The 26,602-nt window shown below is 39.5% G+C and overlaps 2 protein-coding genes across 2 annotated transcripts in view; one reads left to right on the forward strand and one right to left on the reverse strand.

Annotated features, from left to right (window-relative positions):
- niban1a (niban apoptosis regulator 1a) overlaps positions 1-9,949 on the forward strand; it is a 61,330-nt gene extending 51,381 nt beyond the window's left edge. The window contains exons 10-14 of the mRNA XM_042513191.2: positions 133-279; positions 1,725-1,835; positions 5,001-5,108; positions 6,380-6,491; positions 6,580-9,949. Coding sequence (XP_042369125.2) covers positions 133-279; positions 1,725-1,835; positions 5,001-5,108; positions 6,380-6,491; positions 6,580-7,877 — 1,776 coding nt within the window. The 3' untranslated portion in view covers positions 7,878-9,949. The remainder of the gene's footprint in view (positions 1-132; positions 280-1,724; positions 1,836-5,000; positions 5,109-6,379; positions 6,492-6,579) is intronic.
- Positions 9,950-10,054: 105 nt separating this feature from the next.
- kifap3a (kinesin-associated protein 3a) overlaps positions 10,055-26,602 on the reverse strand; it is a 50,288-nt gene continuing 33,740 nt past the window's right edge. Inside the window, exons 18-20 of the mRNA XM_088077394.1 lie at positions 23,792-23,981; positions 23,573-23,663; positions 10,055-12,622 (exon numbers count right to left, since the gene is read on the reverse strand). Coding sequence (XP_087933520.1) covers positions 12,523-12,622; positions 23,573-23,663; positions 23,792-23,981 — 381 coding nt within the window. The 3' untranslated portion in view covers positions 10,055-12,522. The remainder of the gene's footprint in view (positions 12,623-23,572; positions 23,664-23,791; positions 23,982-26,602) is intronic.

A 26,602-nucleotide genomic window follows, 5' to 3' on the forward strand; every position in this document is an offset into this window, starting at 1 on the left:
ATTACTGACTGAAGTAGACAGAAGCATGTAATTTTAGTTCCTGTTGTTACACTAGCTTGACATTAATTTCAGCCTGATACAAAGATAATTTTAGCCTCCTAACCCCCTCCTCTCTCTCCCTTTCTTCCTCAGGGTCTTACTGACATGGCGAGACCGAACCTGCTGAGCTGCTACCAGAAAATCGGCTCCCTGCAGGAGAAACTGCAGCACCTGCAGCAGAGATTCGGTTTCTCCAACATCACAGGAGTGATCCAGAGCGCTCAGATTGACCTGCAGCAGGTACACACACGCACACGCGGACGCACACACGCACACACAAACACACACACACACACACACACACACATACACACGGTGGAAAGTAACTAACTACATTTACTCAGGTATTGTACAGAAGTACAGATTTTGCTTGTGATCTCTTAAAAATTAGACTCACCAGTCAAGTTACAGTTATTGTTTACATCCATGTCTGATAAAACATGAATGCCTCACATACATTTTCATGAGATATTGTGTTCATGCAATGGATGCAAGGTCAAATTGACCTTGACCTTTGACGTCCAAGATTTAATCAATTCATTGTTAAGTCCAAGTGGACATTTGTGCCAAAGTTGAAGAAATTCCTTCAAGGTGTTCTTGAGATATCACATTCACAAGAATGGGACAGACAGACAACTCGAAAATATAAACACAACGTGTGGCCTCAGCACTTTCAGATGTCTGTTAAGTTGTTTTCATTCCCACCAAAGAGACACATCCCCTCTAAACTTATCATATGGTTTGATTTTAATGATCGATTTTATAATAACCTCATGCTTTACAAAAAAAGCAAATATTAAAAAAAAAATCCAAAAACAGACCTTGGTTTCTTCTTCTTTTCTTTCCAGTTTATGCATCTCATGACTCCTCAGATTTATGTGGGGACTCTTTGGAGGGGCCTGACCCCTATATTGGGAACCACTGGACTGACCTCACTGTATATTAAGTATATATATAGTATATTTAGTTATAATTAGCTCCAATTTGAGCAGCTACACCAGTCACACTGCTCCAACACTGAGGCATCATTAACAATCTAATATGTTACACAAAATCATATATCTGTCACGGGAAAAATTTTACTGCACAAAATGTACTTTTATCATTTTGAATTGAAAATAATTCTGCACTTTTATATCTGCTGCCTAAACTGCATGAATAAATTGCCTCTGTACCTGTGCTGCTGATACTTACATAAAAGTGATAATACTTCTGTACTTTCAAGTGAGATTATGGAAACATTACTTGTACTTGTAACACAATATTTTGCGTAGTTGTACTGAAACTTGTACTTTATAGACCTTGTACAGCACTGACACATTTTCTTTGACTTTGTCCTCCTTCAGACAGCTCAGCTCTCATATTTCTCCTCAGACAGATTTGGTGCAGGGATTTTTCTGACTGACTCATTTTATTAGCTGACATTTATGGCCCACTTGTGATTGTAATATATATTCCTTCAGTACATTGACTCTGCACTTCAGGGTTGAAAATAATGAAAAACTCAGTTGTGTGAACACATGATGAATCAGATGAATCTGCTGATGATATTTCACACTAATGGGATTTCCAGCTGCTTTTTTCCGCTCTGTATTTGGAGCATTAAACTACCGTCTGATCTCATCTCATCCCGTGTGTGTGTGTGTGTGTGTGTGTGTGTGTGTGTGTGTGTGTGTGTGTTTCAGCTGATTGGGAATGCAGCCTACACATTTGAGCAGCTGCTCAACAAAGCCATCCAGGACAACCCAGAAAACCCCGGCTCTGCCATCGAAAAAGCCAAACACAGAGTGCTCAAGGTCAGTTTTTGTTTCATTCTTTTGGGACTCTCTGCAGAGAGCACACAGTGGCAAAGTACCTCACAAAATACTATACCGTGACATCTTTTTCTGATTTAAATGACATAATATAGTATGACTTTAAAAAAATATTTTATGGCACACTATACTATGATTTTTTTCAGATTTTTATGACGTACTATACTATGAGCTTTTTTTTTAAAAAAAAACATACTGTACTATGGCTTTTAAGCAAAAAAATACTAGCTTTTTTTTATTTTTATGGCATGCTGTACTATTTTTTTTGTTCACTGTAAGACATATTGTAACGTTTTTTTTTTGCATTTTCATAACATGCTTTACATTGACACTCTTTTGCACTTTATGAATATATCGTGCTTATTTTTGCGTTCATAAGACACTGCATACTATGGCTTTTTTCAGCTGACTTGCATTTTTAAGACATCCTATCTATTCTATGATTTTTTTTCTTGATTTTATGACATACTACAGTTTGACTTTTTTTAAAATTGCATTTGAAGACATACTGTTCTCTGACTTGTTTCAATTTTTAATGAATAATTATATTTACTTTTTAAAAATTACATACTATACTATGATTTTTTTTTCTCTGATCATATAACATACTACAGCATATTTTTTGTTGCAATTTTATGATGTATTATACTGTGACTTTTTTCTGTTTTTATGACATACTATACAATGATTTTTTTTTCATTTTTCAGACATTTTTACCTGATTTTTATTACTTACTATACTGTGCTTCTTTTTTTTTTTTTTTTACATTTTAATACACTATACTATGAACCTTTTTTTGCATTTTTTTAAAGACTTGCCATTGACATTAGTTTTACATTTTTATGATGTGTTTTTTTTATTCCTAGGACACTACATGATATGATTTTTGAAGATTTTTGTGACAAAGTGTACTATGACTTTACTATGAAGACTTTCTTTCTTGCATTTCGTGCATATGATTTTTGTCCTGATTTTTATGACACAGTATAGCTTGACTTATTTGCAGTTTTCAGTCGTACTATACAATTACTTTTTTTCTGAATTTTAGGGCATACAATACTATGTGTTTTTGGGATGTTTATGACAGTATATTATGACTTTTTTCTTTTTTATTGCATGTTAAACTATGCTTCTTTTTTTTTACATGCTATGCATTGACATTCGTTTTGCATTTATATGACATATTATGAGGGTTTTTTGCATTCATAAAACACACTATATTTTGATGATATTTTTATAACATAGTACACAAGGACTTTTAAAATACTATACAAAGACTGTTTTTGCATTTTGATGATTTTGTTTTTGATTTTTGATGATGTGATTTTTTTTTAATTGAATTTTTGACATACCATAGTGTGACCTTATTATTATTGTTGTGATTATTTTTCATTGTACGATGTACTATACTATTTTCCATGATGTCTTCCACCTGATTTTTATGACATATTATACAATGACATTTTAGCATTTTTAATAAACACTTTACAATTTTTTTCTCACATTTTTATGACATACTACACTTTGATGTTCTTATGCATTTTTATGACAAACTAAACTATGACAGTTTTTATGACATACTATACATGCCTTTTTTTAGTAGCTGTATTGTGAACTATACAATTCAGTCAGTCATTTTCTGTAACCGCTCGTCCTCGTAAGGCTGGAGCCAATCCCAGCTGTCATCGGGCGGAAGGCGGGGTACAGCCGGGGTACAGCCAGACTATCGCAGGGCCGACACATATAGACGAACAACCATACACACTCACAGTCACACCTAAGGGCAATTTTAGAGTCATCAATTAACCTGAGCTGCATGTCTTTGGACTGTGGGAGGAAGCCGGAGACCCCGGAGAGAACCCATGCGGACACGGGGAGAACATGCAAACTCCACACAGAAGGGCCCCCACCCGGACCGAACCCTGTTCCAACTGGGATTCGAACCAGGGACCCTCTTGCTGTGAGGCAACAGTGCTAACCACAAAGCCACTGTGCCGCCCCCAACTATACAATTTTATATAGTATATTTAGTAGCAGTGTAGTGTAATAGTACAGTTTATAGTATATAATAATGTTCTTGTTGCATTTTTTTACATACTATACAATGACTTTTTTTGCATTTTTATTACATACTACACAATAAGGGTTTTTTTTTTTGCATTCATAAACTGATTTCTGATTTTTATGACATAAGATACTATGCCATGGCTTTCTTCTTTTTTTTTTTCATGACATATTATACTGGGTCAACTGGAGACATAGTTTTTTTATATATTATACATTTACATTTTTTTTATACATTTCTTTTCATTTTCATTTTTTATACATTACATTTTTTTTTTGCATTTTTGTGACATTAGACATTATTTGAGATTTTTCACATTCATAAAACTATACTATAATGTTTTTGTCCAGATTTTTATGACATACTATACTATGACCTCTTTGTTGCATTTTATAGCATACAATACTGTGAATTTGTTTTGTTTTTGTATTTTATACAATTAGGTTCCCTTTGCATTTTTAAGACATTGGGGTTTTTTTTGCGTTTAGAAGAAATATCATAGTATGAATTTTACCCTGCGTTGTTTAAATGACATATCATACTCTGACTTTTTTTGTAATTTTTATAGCAAATGATGTGTTGATGGAGTTTTATTTTTTCATTTTTAAGGCCAAACAATGCTTTTAATTTTTTCATACATACAGTCAGGGCTATTTTGCATTTTTAAGACATGTTAAACTATGAATTCTTTTTCTTTTTTTTTATTACATAGTATACTATGAGGAAATTTTTGTTGTTGTTCTTTTTTGCATATCTAAGGCATGCTTTAATATGATTTTTTGATTGATTTTTATTACTAAGTATACTATGGACTTTTATTTGCATTGTTAAAACATGCTTTGACTTTTTTTCCTTTCTTTTTTTACAAAGTACTCTACAGTGTATACATAAAATAAATAAAATAAAATGAATAATTCGATTTTTTTTTTAATACATACTATACTATGAGGTTTTTTGTGTTGCATTTTGTCACTTTAGGTGCTGATTTTGATGGTCTTATCTGTGAAAAGTAGTGGACAAATCTTCAAAGACCTTTGGAACATGAAGTGATGAGTCCTGTCTGTTCTTTGTGTGTCCTGCAGCAATATGATTATGACAGCAGCACAGTGAGGAAGAGGATCTCCAGGGAGGCTCTCGTCTCCATCACTCTGCCCTTCATCAAGAAGAACCTGGCCCCCACCTGCAAAACAGTGAGTCTCACACTCACAACACATCCTGTTTATACCCTGAAGAAAGACTGAAATGCAACACTTTTGTTTTTGCTTCCATTTTTCACAGGTGTATGTTAAAGACCTAAGACTTTTTCTGCCCTCAATAAATATATTTTTTCAAATTTTGGTTCTAAATTGCTTTCCAAGATAACCCATTTACCTGACAGGTGTGGCATATCAAGATGCTGATTAAAAAGCATCATTGCAACACAGGTGTGCCTAGTCACAAAAAATGAGCAGTGACTCATGCCACCAGAGCTGTTACCTGTGAACTAGATGCTCATTTCACTACCATAAACCATCTGGAATGTTGTTAACATGAGTTGGGCAGTACATCCAACCAACAACCTCACAACTGCAATTTTCCAAGAAAACACTCTTGTGTGGAGCTTGTAAAGCAGGTAGCAGGGGCTTGTAGGTGAACACAAGCGACCAGCGGAGCAGAGCAGACGCAAATTAAGTCAAATTGGTCACATATAGTGGACATGCCTTGTTATAGTTGTGAAATGAACATTCAGTTAACACGCAAAAGCTCTAGTGGACATTCCTCAAGACTTGTAACAATAGGTGGGTTTCCATCAACCCTCAAATTGCGCACATTAAAATTGCAAATATGAAATATGCCTGATGGAAAGATGTCAATTTAAAAAAAACAACTCCCATTTATCATAAAAAAAGTTTTTGTGCTCGCAATTGGTGGTATTTCAGGCAATTGGTAAAAGCCATATTTCGCAAAACTGCAATGGATACACTTTTTTGGCTTTTCTAGGTCACATGATGCTATGGCTGTGTGCTTGTCAGTAGGAACTGGCTCCCTCATGATGCAGCAGGAGCTACAAGAGGTGTTATTGCATCACATAACTCTTCAAAAGTTGAGCGGATCACATCAGAAGTTTTGAATCCACAATTCCTCTGTGAAATCGTGGACTATCACCTCCCAGAAATCCCTCATATGTTGCTGCTCTCATGTATAAGAGGGCCACCTTTCCATTATCACTCACAAAACATGCCTATGTCGTCTTCGATTGGAAATAATGATGGCTAGTGCGGTGGCTGCAATAGAATTGCGTTGTGGTAGTGTTATCACGAGAGAACAGGTCGCATAACATCACTCAGTGGAAATGCAGTCATCTTGCAGTTGTGTTTTATTGACATTTCAAAAATATTGCTTACGTTTTCAGCAGATCTGTCATGGAAATCTACTTAGTGACGAGTTTCAGAGGATGACTCATGCATGTTTCTCTGTACAGGAGCTTCAGAGTCTCCAGCAGTCCATCGATGGCGACCACTCCAACTTCATCCATGTTGACAACGTCTATGAAAACATCCTCCTGCAAATTCTGGACAAGGAGGTCACCAAAGGTATGATACAAATATGACATAACTCTGACTATCAGAACACACTGTGCCTCACAGAGACGCCTCTAATCCTTCCTGTGTTCTCCTGCAGTGGTGAAGGAGGCAGCCAGCCTGAAGAAGTACAACCTGTTCAATGACAGCAGAGACCTGCTGAGTCAGTCCAGCCGCTCCAGCCTCTCCTCCCCTCCTGTCTCCACTCCGGGAAGTCCTGCCATGGTTCTCGCCGCCCCCGCCAAAACCTCCGTTGAGCCCCAGCCCCCATCTCCACTCACGGTCAACGGTTTGTCCTCCAGCCCTGAGAAGGAGGAGCAGCAGGAGAAGGAGAACAGCGTGCTGCATAGTGAAACCACAACAGACGTGACCATCACTGAAACACCATTGGGGAAGGTTGAACAAAAAGATGCAGCTCAGAGTGTCGCCATCAGTCAGGAGGTGGAAGCACCAAAACCAGAGGTCGTCCAAACTGTGAAAGCAGACACTCCGGTTGCACTTGAGACTCCAGCTGTAGCAGACACAACCAACCAGAATGAGACACAGCAAGTTAATGTAGAAGCAGCTCCAGACACTGTGGTCCAAGAGGAAGCCATTTCTGTCAAAACAGAAACAGTCAGGATGGCTGCTGAGTCTCTGATACAGAGCGCAGACACTCCGAAAGAGGCGGAAATCAATTTGTCAGAAAGCCCGACTGTCGTAGAAAGCATAAAGACAGACGTAGAAGCAGCAGCAGCACAGACAGAAGCTCCTGTACCAAGTCCTGATCCTACTAATGATCCGGTTAACACTTCAGCAGAAAACACTGGTTCCCAAACTGAAGAGGAGACACACTTTCGCAGCTCTGAAATCAAGTTAGAGGCTCCCTCTAGTGGTCAAACGCCAGCACTCACACCTGCACAGATCAGCCTGGACCTCAAGCACCAGGAAGCAGAACCAGTCACCGTCTCAGACCCGAACTCCCTGGACGTGTCTGTAGGAAGCGAGTCGCCTCCATCGGATGTGGAGTCCATGGAGGGTGTGAAAACAACGCAGAGCAGCGAAGACGAAGTCTCAACGACCTCCGACGTCTTAGAGGATGAAACGACCATATCACCCGTGAGCTCAGATTATGCCAACGAGGACAAAACTGCAAGCAATGAGCCGTCTCCTCGGGCCCAGACAGAGGCTGTGAGCGGCGAGGTCGGTGGGGACATTGAGGCAGGTGCGAGCGTGGGGCCATCGGTGGAGGCAGCAGATGGTCAAAGCTCTCAGCTCGCCAAAGAGGAAACACCCCCCAGCCCAGAAGTGCAGCCCATTGACAGTATCAAGGAGATCCGTGACCTGGTGTCAGAGGTGATCGAGGTGGAGGAGCTGGTGCAGCGTTACCCAAGTGGAATTCCAAAACTGGAGGAATGAAGCATCATAAGTAGGATGTTCTACTGAAGGGAACCAAATGATTACCAGAACAGAACAGTCGCTCCCATCTGCACTGCCTCAAACTGACCTGGAGTTTTTTCCTCTCAGAGCAGAAAATGGAAAAGACTCCTGAGAAATTCACAAAAGCTTCCATGAACCCTTTTTTTAAACACATATGCATGAATTATGGTAAATTATTTATACTAATCATTTACACAAATCAATATATCAGCTGCGTCAGGTGTAGGAAACCACCAGGTCTGTTATTCAGTCACTAGATGTTTTTGTTTTAACACTACGATTATTTTAGCACCAAATTGCTTTAAAAAAAAACCTTGATGTGGAACTGTTTTATGAAGATTGTGAAGAAGTTTCTGGAAATTTCATTATGCTGGTAGATTCTAAATATATTTTAAAGGAATAGTTATACATTTTAAAAGTTTCACTTACATTCTTCCTGAGAGAAGAATGTGAGGATGGATATCAATCTCAGGTCTGTACATGAGCTGCAGTCAGGATGTAGCTTGGCTCAGCATGAAGAGTGACAGCAGCCTGGCTCACATACCCATACCTAAGTTCAGTGATAACATGCTGTAATATATGCTTCTTTAATCTCTACACAAACAGAAATGTAAAAAAAAGATATACATAAGTAGCTTTTATAGGGAGCTAGATATTGAAACTATTTCTTGGTGAAGGCTTACAACTTTAAGAAAAAAAAAGGGGTGGTGGGGTGAACAACGACGATAACAGTAATTTATTTTTTTTTATATGCCTGTGTGTCCCTTCGTATAACTGTATCATCCCCTCTATAAGGGCCATTTACAAGGCAATAGTTATTGCATGGCCTTTCATTCAAAGAACAGCATTTTGGGGGTCCAAAGCGGAAACTTTTGAAATGGGGTTCAAGAGTGAAATTTTTTTATAATGCCATCCCTTCTGTCCCCATGTAAACTGGCAATGTGCACATGCGCGTTGTGTTTGTCTGTGGTGTATTACAAAGTTACAAAGCGTTACTGAACGGCCCAGCCACAGAAATAGAAAATCTATTTGTGGCAGCAGATGTTTTAATGATGGCTGGCCACCACAAATAAATGTGTAGGAAACCCTGCACAGTATAAAAATGCAGCATTACAAGTAAAAGGCCTGCAGACGTTAATTAACCGCAGCCAAATGTACTTTTAACAACCAGATTTCTCTGAAATGTGGTCAAATACAATGTATAAACTGGCAAAAATAAATACAGAATAATAAAATACTAGACAAAGTGAAGTAACTGTACTTACATATTTGAGACCACTTTGTTTTACAGATTAAACAAAGAAGATCCATGTTAATTAGTGACCAGTAGAGGTGTCATAAGGTGTATTATTGAACTTAAGACTGAACCAGTCTAGCTGTTTCACCCTGCTAATCTCAGCTCAACACGCCCTGAATCCTGCTCTGCCTTTAACAGATATGAGATTGATATCCATTTGAATGTCTCACTCTTTGGGGAAAAATAAATAAATAAATAAATAAATAATCACCCAAAATGTGGAACTGTTTCTGTAAACAGTCTACATGAGATAACCTCTTCAGTTGTGTCACAAAGTATTTTTTTAAATGAGTGAGTTTTAGATTGTTTAGAAATCACAATAATAGATATTATAATATATTGGACTACATTCAGTGGACCACTTCCAAATTCATGTAAAAGCTGGAATTCAGGCACATTTTTTCTCCTTAATGTGATTATTTTTGACCTACTGAAGGACTTTTTTTAACTAAAAAGGAAACTGAAGAAGTAGCTCATCAAAGTGCCTTTACAAGTGCCTCCACGTGTCTTACTTCACATGATGAAGGAAACCAGCCTCCGTCATGTGGATGCAGTTGCCGTAGAGACCGGTTTACAGTCTGAACACCTGTGCCTTTTATCTGTGTAGAGCCTCTGACACAGACATGGTTAGTAGGACAGTTTACAGTGTGAGTCCAGGGAACAACATTCCACCACTTACTGTCCACCAGATGAGTGTTTGTTAATGGAAACATTGTGTGGAAATATGAACAATAAAATAAGTCTATTAAACAAACATACCCTCGAATGATTTCTGTGTGAACTCCTCACTCTGGTTTCAATGTCGGGAAAACAACACAAACAATAAATGCTTTTATTTGCCAATAAAACAAATACATCATGAGGCTTCCATTATTTATTTATGCTCCACAACTTTTTCTTGTAACCAATAACAGACACAGCGTGCTGAGAAATATCAAAGAGCTGCGAGTAATCCAACATGTGTGACACATTAAATACTAAATACAGTTGGACTACGATAATATGCCTTCCATTTATTTGATATATTGCACCACAAAAAAAACCTATCTCATATTTCAGCGGGCCGGCAGAGCTCCAGGCACATCACGGACAAGATAAGGAATAAAAGTTCATTATTTTACATTTGTTCATATTTAAGACACATTTTTCAAGATAAGACAATAAAGGCAGTTAACATTTCTTCTTAAATTACATTCAAAAAAACAAAGATAAATGACATCCTAATCCAGCTCCTCAGTTTTCTTTTTTTCTCAAGTCTACTGCAGAGCTTCCAGTGAGAGACTGTTTGTGTGCAAAGGCAAAATAATGGTTCCTCTTTATTTTATGATCCATAATTTTCTAATTTTTTTCATGAGGTTTCCTTGAAAGAATTGTGCCATTTGGTACTTATTATAGAGTAAATAGAGATAATGCTTTGAGACAATTTAGCTTTGTCAGTTGTTTGGAGTTTTTAAGAGGTTATAACAAGGCCGTGGGTTTGCATACAGAACTGTCTCTGCAAATATTTGAGCGATCTCATTCTCATTATCCTAAATCTAACAATTCTGTGTACGAAAAAAAAAATGGACAAATTGCATATGGATTCAGTAAGGGACAGTGCAAAATGATCCTGTATTATGCCTGAACAGAAGTGTTTTCAGTTCGTTTCAGTATTCTACCTGATGAAGAGCAACACACAGCTGCTTAAACTTTGCCTCCTCCAGAGTCCCAAAGAGGAATCTGTTTCTGTCAGACCGTCTGCCACATCAGCAAAGCAGTAACAAATCGCACAGTGGACTATTGGGCAGCTATTCTTGCTGGAAACAATATGACTTTATTCTCATTAAGGCACAAGTTCATGTTTGTATTATCACAACTTTTTTTCTCAAAATACTATAATAATATTATTTTAAGTTTTGAACGTGAGCAGAAGTCTTGCTAACTGTAATTCCCTTATAAGCAACGTTCCAAGTTTACATTTATTAATGGAAACTGTATTCTACATGTTAAAATGTGTGCTTTCCTGTAGACAAATTTCATATTTGCAAATCTACTTGACTTACTGTGCGCTGTAAGATGACTCTCCATGTTATACTAGCATTAACTGAAAGTAATTCAACTGAGAGACAGTTGATCACGGTGTCTGTAGTTCCCCTACAATAAGAGTTATTATCATTAAACATTCTGGGAAATACTAAAGAAAATGCAGACCTGCAGCATAAACTGTGGGCAGGAACCCCTCTCATGACCAAAGATAAATCTGAGAGGTCACAAGAGATTAAGTAGATATAATAGATGATGTTTTCTCTCATTTTGGACTTCTCCTTTCAGATACTGGATACTTCCAAATTTTAAGCCTCTAAAAAAAAAAAAAAAGCCGGTGACCGGGGCCACTTTTTCAATCATTGAAATATTATCTTTAAAGTCTGTTGATACTAAAAGTTTTCACATGAAGAGCCGAACCAACAACAAATGCATCTACTAATAAGTTATATATCTCCTTCGTCTGTCCAGAAACTCTTAAAATCCATCAATGAGGAACACTTTAAGCACTGAGTGACATTTTGCTTCATATCTATGAACACACACTGTATAATATTTTGACTCGATCTCACATAAAGCGTCCTGCTGCAACAAATATTCACTAGAGCCCCAAATGTCGATTAATTCGCTGCTGGAAATTGTCCCCAACAAATGCACTATTTTCTCCCGCTCTTTTGGTTTGGTAAAAACTACACTGAGGAGCTGTTTTAGGACATTACTAAGAAAACTGAAACAAAATATGTGTTTTGTAGTGTCAAACTGGCCGTTTAAATCAGAGAAATCTGAGTGCACTTCAGTGTTAAATCTACAGCTGCCTAGTTTATCACAAAACTGAAAAAACACTAAGCTTTGTTACACAACATGTTCCTGAATCAACTAAGCAAAGTTAAAATATTAACAAATTCATAGTCGAGGTAAAATGAAATCTAAGACTGACCGTAATTTATAGATGTGTAAGGGTTAAAGCTCTACATAAACTTCTATATTAATGAGTCACGTACTTTCACTTAGAGGATGATGCTTTCAGTTTCTTTTTGCAGGAGATTTCCCTGAATGAGTGTCAGCATATATTTAAATAAAACAGATTATTTATCAAGAAAAACAAGTGAAAACTTGTGATTGTTTGCCTCATTAACAGACTGAGTGATGGTTAACATCCATTTTTTTGCTGAGTGCAGAGAGATGCATAAAGAAAAGACAAGTGTTGAAACTATTGGTCCACAATCTAAATGCAGTTTTAGCAGCACGCTATGGACATCAGGGACACAACAGCTGTGCAGCATTTATGTGTGAGGGGTTTTAGGTTTACCGGGGGGCAGTGTTGAAGTTGTAGAAAAACGGTTCATCGGGGCGGAAGCCGTAGGCGCTGACGGGCCGCTCTGCTGAGATGAACTGCTCAGACACACTGTCAAGACAAAAAAAGGAAAAATAATGTAAACAATCTGATACACAAAGACAGAATTACAAAAGCAAGAGATAAGGAGGAGACAAAAAATGATGAGGAATCACAGAGTATACTTTTCTTTTTCATATAACCCACAATAGTCTTTATAAAACTATTGTCTATTTTTTTTATTGATCCCCGAGTGGAAATTATGGTTCCTTACAGTCGCTCTGATGCCAGCATAGGGAATTATCACAAGAATCACAAGTATATAAAAATAGAAATAGAAATACAGTAATTGTAAACAATCAACACTAGTATGAAAATATTTAAAGTAATGTATGTAAAGTATGCTCAGTATGTAGGTGTGTAAAAATGTAGAAATACAGTAATAGACAATTAGCACGAGTATGAATATTTAAAATATAATATGGATAAAGTGCTGAGTGTGTTAAGTGTATAAAATATAAAATTGTGCCTTATGCGATGATAAAATGTATAAAACTAGTAAGTAATATAAAAATATAAATATGTGTGCAATGTGACAATGAACAACAGAAATATACATAAGTAAGAATAAAAATAAGAATATATACAATAAGTGTAACATGTTACAAGTTGTTTTAAACCTCGACCTGACCATCAAAAGGTCGAGCAAAGTTACAGTGTTTCACTGAGACATGTTAGTAGGACGTGTTTTAGATAAAGCAATGCAGTTTAGAGGCTTCTGTTCCCAGGGAACCTCACACCTGCATCTTTTTAATCTCTAGCTGCCCTCCCCACAGGATCAGCTGCCGCATAACACAGACAATAAATGATTATGACTGACATGTTACGCCTTTGTTATAGTTTAGAAAGTGCTGCTAATGCATATGTTTTATGTCATGCTAGAGGCGGATGCTTGTGTGTTAAACGTCACGGTCGTCATGCCTCCTTCGATTGCAGGATGCCGTGATGTTGTGATGCAGTGTATAATCGCACACTTGAGCAGAATGATGCCACAATTATTTGGTTCTGTGTGTGGTGGGGTTGTGGCCCTGTAGCACCATCTCTGTGTAAAAGTGGTTACTGACTCCAAATGACCTCACCAGACCAACATGGCAGAGGCAGTATTGGTAATATTTTTGCTTCTTTCTGTGCAGGTGGAGTAAGACGGGACGCATTCACATACTTTCTCTTCCTATAATAGTGAGCCTCCAGCTGTGTTTCATCTCTCTCCTGTTGAAAAAAGGGTAGTTATACGCACATCATGTAGATGCAAAAAAACTTCCATGAGGAAGAAGTTTTTGCCTGCACACTTACTTGCAATTTTGCATTCTGATCTGACTAAGATCCAAGCAGGATGGAAACGTTTTCTCTCTTCTGTTTCAACTTGTATACGAAGCCAGCACAGTAGAGAAAGGGTCACACAGAGCCCTGACCTCAACCCAGTTCAAAACCTTTAATAAGAAATAAACTGGAACATCAACTGACTTGATCACCCAAAATCAGTGTTGGACCTCACCAATGCTCTTGTGCCTGAATGGGAGCAAGTCCCTGCAGCTGGACTCCAAACATCTGGAATAAAGACTGAAACCAGAAAACACCAGCACCACCAGCAGGTGGAGCTCTGACACCAGACATGTCTGTGGAAACCCCCCACCCCGGGGCCGACCAATCACTCAGTCACAGCACTGGGTGAAAGAAAAAAAACACTCATAAAAGTTAATGTAATATTCATCTGCCCTGGTGCAGGTGTTGGACATCCACAATGACTGTGTGAGTTACAGACTGCTAATAGCTGGAGGGGTAAACAGCAGAGCGGCCAAGCCATAAAAAACGGAGAGATGTCAAAACACAGCGCCGTGACGAGGGCGGAGGCTGACGGCCAAACCTAGAGGACCTGGCTGCCCTCCGCCCGGCTACAGGGGCCTGTAGCGGGGGATGATAAAAGGCCTGTATCTACACCGTATAAATCAGTTACTATGGGGATGTGGATACAGAGGGTGGGGGCTGATTTCACGCTCCATCTTCTGACCAGCTGCTGAGAGTTTGTATCTGGTGCTGGGGTCACCTCTGCGGGCCCGGCCGCCTCGTCGGGACAGAGTGGTTGATGGATAAACTGGGCTCTGATGGATGACACAGCGTCTCACACGTATCCCCGTCTTTCTCTCCCCTCTGCCCGGCCCGTCGTCCTCTCCCGGCCTTCTAAAATACGAGCTGTTTGCTTTGCCCCTGCAAGCGCCTATAATGACGTGTTGTTTTTAGCCAAATCACTTCCAGCGATCAGTTACACAGCTTGCAGCATATCCCCACCCGCTACCCCCTCCTCATCTCCTCCTCCTCTCTGTTTTGCCTTCACCCCCTGCCGCCTCCCTCCCTACCACCATCTCCTCTCCCTCCTCTCTGGGCAGAAATATGTCTTTTTCCTCTCCGCACGCTACGGCTGTCAGGGGGGATTTGAGAGCCAGGCTAAAGGAGGCTGGAGGAACACTGGAGCTCTGAGTCACACCATCCGCCTGCCTGCCTGCCTGCCTGCCTGCATGGCGGCCTGTGTCTACAGCTGACTGGTCACACCCCGGCCTGGACTTCAGGATCTGTGCTGGACCTGTCCGAGTCCTGATGTCAGCCATTGTTTACGACTGGACAGCTGTAACGGTGAAAAAATAACACACTGTACAAAACATGTCTGAGCATATGCTAGGCTTTGATCAGGGGCAAATCATCCATAATGCACTACCGACTTTTCTTCTGTTAAGGTGTTTATTTATTTACATTAATTGCCTATAAAACATTTATATAGAAATAGGTGCATAAATTCAATTTTAAAGATATCAACTGGTTGGCTGGTACCAGAATAGGGTTGCAAATTGTAAGCTCTTTCATTAATGAATTATTGGTAAATATAATAAACATTTAACCGATTGTTTTTAATAAATAATAAAAACTTATTTCAAACAATAACAGATGTGGCTTTCCCCTAAATCTAAGCTCACAGCAACATGTTGCATATACTTTGATAGCTTTACATAGCCTATTGATTAATCGATTGCATTTCACATGTTGGATTACATTCCAAATGACTCATTAATCGATTGATGATTAATTGTTATTCCTAGTCCAGCCCTTTGAATCGGCCCACTCCAGCCAGTTGACTTTTGGTCTTGTATAGTGACATGAAACAGTAGTCTTCCAGATGCAAAAGAAATAGATCCAATGAGCATTGCTGAGAGACTAATCATTAGCCAATCAGCACCACAGGGGACAAGAAGACACTGCTATTGAGACTGCTCTACATCGACATGTCTTCTCTATACCCCCTCTTGTTCTTGACTCTGCTTTACTCTTAAAACGCTGACAAATCCAGCATTTTGGCGTGGCAATACATTAGAATGGCATTAGATGCAGGTGGATACATGGGTCTCTGGTGGCTTGTTCAGGAAAGTTGAAACCCCCTCCCCCACAGAAACAGGTTAGAGTGGAATGTCGGACTGAAGATGGACACTGGGTGAATGACCTGACAGTTCGTCTGATATCAGTGAAGTCACCTCAGGCCTTGGGAGTCCCTCCATTCTCGACTAAGGGGCCGTTTACACGGCAGCAGTTCTTGCATCAAATGTTGTTGCAGTTCAGCCTTTTGTTCACACAACAAGGTAAACGCAAACTTTTGAAACTGGCTTCAAGAGTGTAATCTTTTGAAAATGCCACCCTTTCTGTCACCATGTAACCTGGCAATCTGTGGATCTTGTGAGAACCGTGGATCTATTGGTGAGAACGGTGACTTCACCACACGGCCACACTAAGCGCCTGGTGTTCTTCTATTGTGTCGTTAGAAAGTTACAACGCCAACTACTGGCCTGGCATGAGAACTACCATGTTTTCAGTTGTTTTTACAGATCCGTGTACACAAGGATAATTTTCACAATGTTGTCATGTGAACACTGATTTTTTTTAAAGACACAAAGGAAAGAGTTTTTCGCTCATGTCTAAATATGGCCTTACTCTACAGGTTGTGATAAGTGGAACCACATCATGAGTCTTTCTTCTCAGATTATTTTATCTGAAAACTGTTAGGGGGGATAGGCAGGTGAATTATATCAGACCTGAAAAAGGAGAGATATAATAATAAAAATTTGGTGTAACTTAAGTGTGTTTTTTCTACTTTCCTATCCCGTTATTCATCTTGCAGCCTGTCAGATTTATATTGCGGGGGGTTGGTAAAAATGTCAGTTGTCTGACAGATTTAAACATCACTTGACTGCCAATAAATTTCAGTAGTGTTTTTTTAAAGCTTACAGGTGAGTGCTGCATATCCTCAACCATCAGGGGTATTCATCAGTTAGCTCAGGTTAAATCTAACAAATACTAATCTAACACTAATAATATAATGTTAATTGTAGCACTACACAAAAAGTCTGTGCATACTAATGTGTTTTTCTTTAAAAAAAATTAAGTTTAAGTTAAGTTTAAGTTTTATATATTTTAGATGTAAGTTTTGTTGTTTTTGGTGTTTTGTCAATCTGGAATTTTCTGTGATTTTTTGTTTGTTCTTCAGTAAAACAGTTAAGTCTTTTCACAACAAAGGCAATTAAAAAACTAATATTGTAAAACCTGCATGAATATTCGTTAAGCTCAGCAGGTCTGGAGACCAGAGACGACGCCTGACACAGTTTCTGATATTTCTCACTCTGAAACATGTAAATCAAACTGTCTGTCACCTTCCTCACCTCATGTGTGTCAGTGTGTGTTGTGACACGCCGACAAAATGAGCAGAGGGTGGGTGGGGGTCTCTGAGACAAGGCGCCTGGTGTTCCCACAAATGCCGGTTTGGCCCCAGAGGAGCGGCTGCAGGAGGCGGCGGGGACACGTCCCATCCCGCAGAGAACATTCCTTGCTGGTGAACAGGAAAGGGAATCAGGCCTTTTCCTCCTTTGGCGTGACCCTTTGCCCCCCCAGCATCTGTCTCTTCCAGGGCCCCCAGCCGGACCCCACTTTGATCTCTCACCGCTGTCACTGCTCAGGTTACAGCTAACCAACACGCCGACCCCGGTAACGAACCAGGTCTCGGCCCCGCATCCTCCACAGTCCACACGTATCTCCACGTCTCACCTGACTGTGATGGCGTTCCTTCACTTCCTTCATTTTTACTTCAGTTATCTCCCCGGCGCCCGTCACGTCCTGACAGTCAGCCTTACTGACTCTATTGTTCACATGTTCACAGACACACACTGTCTGTCCATCACGCCTCTCTCTACTGGACATCATGCTGCTTTGCCTGACTAAAGCATTATTCACACCTGGACAATCTGTCCCTCTGTCCTCACACAGCAGCATTTGGCCCACTTATTCAGAGCAGGCCTTAATACTGAGACAAAATTTAGAGTTTACAAAATCTCATGTACATTTGACGTTATTTTGTTAAAGAGTCCTTCAATTTGATCATCAAGGACTTCATATTATGTGTAGAACTGGATGTCTTACAGCTGAACAAACTGTGTTTTAAATGTATAACACAGGTGGTAAGTGGTTAAGATACACTTCATAAAACTAAAACATCTCTGGGCTCCTGCCATACCACGTCTCTCTCCACTGAGTTTTTGTTCTGTCAATATACTATCATCAACTGCCCAATTACTATAAAAGCCCCAAAATTGGTTTGAAAAAAACTACCACCAAATACCACAACAAAATACCAAATATACTAGCAGGTAGAGGTAGTGCACAGTATAATGAACATTCAATGAATTTCCAATGGTTTAAAAAGCATGTCATCAAAGTGGATAAAGGTGATGCTGGATTTCTGAGGCAGATTGTGATACAGATATAATGATGTATCGACCAAATGTTTTTTTCGTAGTTTTTTTTGTTTGTTTAAACATAAAACACGTGATAAACATTTTTGATAAAGATCACTGACATTCTTCACGAAAACGGCGCCAAAATATGTTAACTTCACACTTTACGATGAAAAAATAAACTTGTTAGTTGTGACAGTGACACTTTTTCTAAATGACCTTAATTATAGACTATATTTCTGCACTTGAAAGTCATCATAAAGACCACATGGACTGGATTTCTAAACACTTTACTGATAGCATTTTACAGTGTGCCTCTCACACTTATTCCAATGGTGGCAGTGGCCTCACCATCAACCAACAATTCCCTCAAGTGTCTTGGACTAGTGTCCTCTAACTATACACAAAAAAGGAATTCAGTTCAATTTCAATTCAGTGTTATTTATAAAGCCCAATATCATAATCTGCCTCTGAGGACTTTACAGCACACAACATCCCTCTGTCCTTAAACCATCACAGCATATGAGAAAAAACTCCCCCTAAAAAGTCCTTTTAATGAAGAAAAAATGGAAAAACATCAAGAGGAGCAACTGAGGAGGGATCCCACTTTGTCTTTACATATGAATTTAAATTTCATTTTACAGTTCTCTGACAATATTCCTGGACCTTTTCTTGAAAATTAAGGCTGAACAATATATCGCTTTTTATCTTTATCGTGATGTGAATTTGTCCGTTACAGCAGAAAACTGAACTTTAAAATGTAACTATCACCTTTTTTATTGCTGCCTTTTGTGTTCAGTTCAATACTCAAATTGCTCAATTAAAGAATATTGGAAAGTGTTTCCTTTTACTTTTTTAATTCAACAAGCAATTGTTTGTATCTCAGGAGTATAGTGAAAGTAGCAGAAAGGCAGAACTCAGGCATCGGCATCTCAGGTTCTGTCCTATGGTGGTTCAAGTCCTACCTCACAGGCAGATCCTTCAGAGTGTCATGGCGAGGAGAGGTGTCTAGGTCACATGGCCTATCGACAGGGGTTCCTCAGGGGTCGGTGCTTGGTCCCCTACTCTTCTCTCTGTTCACCACCTCACTCGGTGCAGTGATCCGCTCCCACGGTTTCTCCTACCACTGCTATGCTGATGACACTCAGCTCTTCCTCTCCTTTCCACCTGACAACAGAACGGTCTCGGCTCGGATATCAGCGTGTCTGGCTGATATCTCCACATGGATGAAGGAACGCCACCTTCAGCTAAATCTGTCTAAGACCGAACTCATGGTCTTTCCAGCTTGTCCATCTGTTCAGCCTCGGATCAGTGTCCAACTTGACTCGAGCCTACTTGTGCCCACAAACTCAGCCAGAAACCTGGGTGTCATGATTGATGACCAGCTGACCTTTAAGGTTCATGTGGCCTCAGTTTCTCGGTCTTGCCGTTATGCCCTCTACAACATCAGGAAGATCAGACCTTTCCAGACCCAACAGGCCACACAGCTTCTGGTTCAGGCTCTTGTGATCTCACGCATTGACTACTGCAACTCTCTTCTGGCAGGCCTCCCTGCATGCTCATTCAAACCTCTTCAGATGATCCAGAATGCAGCAGCACGTCTGGTCTTCAACCAGCCCAAAAGAGCACATGTCACCCCACTGCTAATTTCTCTTCACTGGCTTCCAGTGGCAGCCAGAATCAAATTCAAAGCACTTCTCTTGGCTTACAAAACAATCACAAGAACTGCTCCAGCCTACCTGGAATCCCTGATCCAGGTCTACTCTCCTTCTCGCCCACTACGCTCTGCATGCGAAAGACGCCTGGTGCTTCCAGCCCAGCACAGCTCTAAATCTCTAGCCAGACTCTTCTCTTCTGTTGTTCCCAAATGGTGGAACAAACTTCCAAACTCTGTGCGTTCTGCTGAGTCCCTTTCTACTTTTAAAAGACAATTGAAAACTCATTTGTTCCGAGAACACCTAGGCACTTAACCTGACTCTTCTCCTCTTTGCCCTTTGGGGTAAATTAAGTCAGAAGGTCCAAAACCCAGCACCTAATGATTATCTAGCACTGACAAAGTTGTGTGATGTTGTATATTGACTGTCATCGTAAGTAGTGATACTGAGATTGTTGAATCTCAGATACTGAGATCGCTACTGGTTATTACTTTGGTTTCCAAAAAAAAAAAAGGGGGGGGCTGTGCGGCACTTCTTCTGCCACTAGACGGCAATACCTGTGACCAATCACACCTGAAGCACTTTTTGCACTTACTAAGGGTTTTTTCCTTAAGTCTAAATTCTTGCTTGTGTTGTACGTCGCTTTGGATAAAAGCGTCTGCTAAATGACATTGTAGAATTGTAGAATTGTAGAACTAAGTGCACTTGTGAAATTGTTATTGTGATATTCAGCCTTACTGCATATCCTATATTTTTCTCAAATCCTGCAGCCGCACATACTCTAAACATTAATGACTATTAGTCATGCTACTACAACTGATTATTACTGTCACACACAAATACTTATTAACCCTTAGGGCCTGTTTTAATATTACACACACCGAATATCGCCCTGTGCACAAAATGCATTTTTCAAAACAAGCTTTAAAAATACTGTATTGATATTATTTTGTACTTTCATTGAGTTCATTTTTTTAACCAACATCAGTCCTAAACATAAATATCAAATATTCATAAACTATTGTTTAGAATTTTACCCTAAATGCAAGTTTTTTTCTCATGATGCCACCATGTTTTTACATGGAAAAAAAACACAAAAAAGTGTCAAATACTCACACTTATACCGCCCTGCACACATAATGCGCTTTTCAAAATCAGGCTATTAAAATATAATACATTAAAATGATTTTCTACTTTCAAGTAGTTCATGTTTTTAAACTAACATCAGTCCTAATCAAAAATACCAAATATTCATTAATTTTCAGAATTCTTACCCTTTAAATACCAGGTTTTTGTCACGATGCCACTATGTTTTTAGATGAAAAAAACCTCAAAACAAAACAACCAAAAATGAATTATATTCAATTTACTACATGCAAAGTAGTTTTTTAATAATTACAGCCAGAGATATGTTAATAACTTGCAGCAACATTGACTGTAACAGTGCACCTAGTGGAAATAGCATGTATTTTCGCCAAATATGGTTAAAAAATGACATCATCAGGTAGAAAATAGTATAAATGACAAAATCTGAGGCAAAGCCCAGAATGACACCCAGAAATAATGCATGTTTTTATGCTTTGATGACTGTGGGATCAAAAATTGTGCCTTAAATGGGCTTCAGTGGTGCATATTTGCACTTAACAGTATGAATGTCTCTCACTGTCTCTGTATCGTTTTGTCATATGGAATATGGATTACTGTAATTTTATTAGTTGATGTGTTCTGTAAACACATCTATTGCATTTCTGTCCTTCCTGTGAGAGTCTAAGGACAGAAGGGTGTCCTATGCTGTAAAGCCCTCTGAGGCAAATTGTGATTTGCTAGAATGGGCTTTATAAGTATAATTGAACTGAATTGATATGATACACTTAAATTAACTGGTAATTTTGCCCAATGTATCGATCAGGCTCTTCATTATATAAATTTGGTATAAAAGCTTATTCTGATTTTTATTCAGACACAGGTGATTGTACAGTGTTACTTCAATTTTCAAAAGGCCCCATTCACACCATGTTTCACACATAGTTTAAAATAAGCAGCGGAGCTGGCTTTGATTATTGTGTTAACCTGGATCACTCAGAGTACAGCGGCCAAATTAAAACAGTCTCACACACGCCGACTCCCCCAGCGCTCTCCGTATATTTAAAAGGTATCCGTTACAAAGCAGAGAAAGAGAGTGAGAGAGAGAGAAAAAGAGAGAGAGAGAAACAGACAATAAATAAATGAGTGAAGGGAACTCAGATTGGGATTTCTCTCTCGTTGGACTGAATGTCGTGGATTCAGCCCGTCACAGCCAGCCTCTCAACAGCAGCCAAACTAAACATTCCCGCCGGCAAGGGGGGAGAAAAAAATATCCATCGACACGAGCTTTATCGCACGCAAGGAGAAGTTAGATAATAAATAAGACAAATTACTCACTATAAACTCTCTATTTCCTCAACTATTCATCATCTCAGCTGCATGTCGAATTAGCTGCCGCTCGATATTGGGACTAAAACACAGACTCAAAGTCCTTTTTAGTGATAACAGGATTGATTTTTAATTCCCAGGCTTCAGTTTCATGTTTCTCTGTGGAATGTCAGCGGCGTATTGGGACTAAAGTAGCTGATATACTGGAGCCACAGAGGAATGAGCAAGAGAGAAACACACAGAGTGGAAGAGGGAGAGAAACAAGAACATGGAGACAGACAGACAGCCGGAGAGTGTTAGTTCTCCAAACCGGAGTACTGCTGTTGAGGGTGGAGCGATGCCTTCTGGGATTGGCGAGGCCTGTTGACTCAGGCCTGGCCTGGTTCAATAACACACATCAGCGAATAGTGATTCAGAAAAACAATATGAGAGGGCAGAGTGCTGGCTGCTGGACGAGCCGACTGAGGGTAAACACTCACAGTTTAGTGTTTCCTCTTTGACACAGCCAGTGTTTCTGGACAAAGACAACCTGCCCTGCTGACAGCCTCCATCACACACTAACATTCATTATCATAATGCAGACACACAGAGTGCAGGGCTGGGATGGAGTCTGATAGCTGGCCCAGTTTTGCATCCAGCCCCAGGCTGTCTAACTGCCTGTATTCACTAAGCTCAGCGGCTACAAAATGTCTTATAGCAAAGAGCAACACACAAAACATTCAGGCAGCAGGATTGGTTTTTAGGGTTTATTTTTGCACTGCATATATTTAAAGATTTGCACCTTATTGTTATTTTAGAGACTGAAACATAAATTTGATAAATAACATAGGCATATTTAATTAATAATTTAATTAAATGTTAGGGCAAACACTGTCCATCATGGAGAAATGCGAGAAAAACAAAGTTTTCCTCACAAATTCAATGGTTCACAAGGCTGAGTAACTGATAGAAAAACGGTCATTTGGGGGTTGAATTATTACTTTAACTGAACCTTGTGTATTCCATATGTCATTAACAATGATGAACATATGACTGAAAAGGATTAAGGTTGTCGAACTGGATTCAGATTAGGTAAAGTGATATTTAACCCCACCCTTAGTGCTGGCTTAAGCAAATGGGGAGCTCCATACCTGCTCAGGTATCCGGCCTGTCCCAGCTCTCCATTCTGGAAGTCAGTGTAGAAGTCTGGACTGATGGCACCGTCTGCTGACAAGATCCCATCTGGATGAGACAACGCAAACACGACTTAATATACACAATAACTTATCTCCCCATCTCGCCCTTAGAAACAAAAAGCAACAGATCCTTTTTTCTAAAATTAAAAACTATTCATTTAAAGCCCTCAGTACCTGCATTGTAGAAAAGGTCAGGTCTCTCCAGGATGTCTCCGTCCCCATTGAAGGAGTCTCCGTCCTCCCCATACAAGAAGGGCTCTCCTGTGTCATCCATTAGACGGTTCTCCACCATCTCCAGCCACTGACCGTTGTACCAGCGGAACTTCTCATTCTGGATCTTCTTCCCCCACTCCTCGTCATATTCCTGGAGAGAAAGTGAAGGACAGAAAGGGTTAGGAGGAGGGAGTCAGAGATCCAAGGCTCTCTACTCTAGGTTGAGTTTAGCATCTACAACTTCAATGACACGTCTGACTGACACACTGACTACGTTTGCACTAGTATTTTTGTTTCCAGTATACAGAAAATGACAATATATCTACTAAGCTGATTACATGGCTAACAGTAAAAAATATTCTACTGATATTCTAATAATCGTGTTTACATGCAGCTGTGCAAGCTCCGATTAATGTAAATCACAAATAAAATATAGAAAAGAGGAACAGCTGGAGCTAATTGGGCTATTTTGCTTCTTTGCATTAAAATAGGATTTATTCAGAGTTTTACATTGGTAGCGGAACGGTTGGACAGTACAAAGACAGCCTCCTTTTTTTATTCTTTCTGCTGCCTTTTTTAAAATGGTCTGTTTTGCAGTATTTGCATATATAAAAAATCTGTAAATCTAAGTCTTTCATATTGTTTAAGAGTAGCTGTCTTTCTCCTTCAATTTGGAAATGTGAGTTATATGGGAATGCAACTCTATCAAAGCATTGCACACTGTTGGCTAGTTAGGTTTGTGTACAATGGTGTACAATGTATCCATGACAACTCACAGAGCTGACCGTAAACAGATGAGAGGCAGTGTGTCACAAACTGCAGTAAAAACCCCTCTTGAGACAAATGAATGGACTTACACAATTCAAACCTCATACTCATACACAATTATACACCGACGGCACAGCCCTAACCCAGCAATGTGGGGTTCAATATCTTGCCTACTTCAACATGCAGACTGGCAGAGCTGGGGACTGAGCCGCAGGTCTTTCGATATTCTGAATGTTTTTTATAGATGTCCAAACAATGCGCCTTGAAATGGATAATATCATATCTCATATTAAATTCAGAATAAGGCCTTATTTGGAATATCCAACAGAATATGCTGTTTACATAACCCATATGAAAACTGGAATATTTAAATTTGTCAGGACGAGAGGAATATTAGTTGCCACGTTCAGAGCTATTATTTTGCTCAGGAAATACGTCTGTGATTTTTGGTTGAAGTACTTTTTACAGTTTTCGAAATAGCTTCAGGTTTATTTCTGCTTGAAGTGTTTCCTGATTTAATGCAACAAATGTCTTAGTGTGCTTTGCTTAATCTCTCTTCTGCTGATACAGACATGATAGCATTTACAACTCTGTTAACTCGGAGACTGACATTGTTCGAGTGGAAATCCTCAGTTCCACCTACTCATGCTAGCTGGGTTAAGGAGGTGCTGTATTTTCATAAACTGGAAAAAAAACTGTTTGGCACTTCTTATGCATTTATAAAGACCTGGAATCTCTTTCTTTCATATGTCAATAGCACCACAGTGAAACACAGAACACAGTGGTCTTGCTCTCTAGTTGTATCTATTTATTTTCTTTTTTTAATTAATTTATTTATTCATTTTATATGTTTTTTCAAATTTTGTACTTTTATTGTTATTGCTTAATTCATTTATTGATGCTGTACTTTTCAATTTCAATTCTGTACTTCCTTTGTGGGGTATGTATCGGTGGTGATAGTGGGGCTGTTCATAAATAATAATTATTGTTTACTGAATGAATGACAAACTGATACTTTGTAATTATGTGGAAAATCAAACAAAATTTGAAAAAAAAAAACAGTTTTCTTCACAAATTCAACATAACACATGGTGAGTTAAGAGCAGTGAACCAGAAGTCTTTTCTGATTTGTTGTTAATATAAAGGGGAGGGTTCACAATGTGGGCTTATCAAGGCAAAAATGCTATATGTCATAAGACAGTAATTTACAGTTATATACACGTAAAACTGACAGCTCCATTACAGAAGTGTCTCAGGTAAACGTATGTATGACTGTGTTGTAATAAAAACCTGCGTACGTCTGTCTCGACTGTTTGCGTGCATAGCTCGGGCGGAGGACGACCACAGAGTTGTGTTTTCTTTTCTCTGCGGGGGCTGATGGGGGAGCGATAAAGGCAGCCTTTGAGACTGCGATGCCCTGGCCTGAAAGATTAATCATTCAGATGCAAAACAGAGGCCCGTGGGCACTGACAGCCACCCCGAGATCCCGGGACTCTAACCGGCCTATTGACCATCACACAGAGCCCCCCGCCCCAAATGCTGGTGGTGACAGTGACATGCTTTGTCAGCGGGCCGATTCATCAGAGGCTGAAACAGCATCATGACTTATGGTTTTAACTCAGCAATTTGGCTCTTATATTAGTTTAATATGACTAATCAGTTATTAGCAGCTGAGCTCATGATAGCATGAGCTCATCACAGCGGGGGTGAGGAAGTGCACGACAGTTTGGGGAGCTTTTCAACATATTCCTGTGGAAATGTGGCCCGGCTAAGAATATCACTGTGAATTAGGCCTCTGTCCCACTTGGAGCATCTACAAAGATCTGTGTGAGGCCACGTGTGTTTGTACATGAGCAGGGCCGCGATGATCAAAGGCGAAACATTTCAGGACTGCACACTGAAGACGTGTGCTGCCAAAAGCACCCGAGCAGTAATGATTGTGTGTGTGTGTGTGTGTGTGTGTGTGTGTGTGTGTGTTTGTGTCCACGGCTCTGCTTTCTCTCT

Source organism: Plectropomus leopardus, chromosome 5, assembly GCF_026936395.1.
Source record: "Plectropomus leopardus strain MGB_pleo_1.0 chromosome 5, ASM2693639v1, whole genome shotgun sequence".
Lineage (NCBI taxonomy): Eukaryota > Metazoa > Chordata > Actinopteri > Perciformes > Serranidae > Plectropomus > Plectropomus leopardus.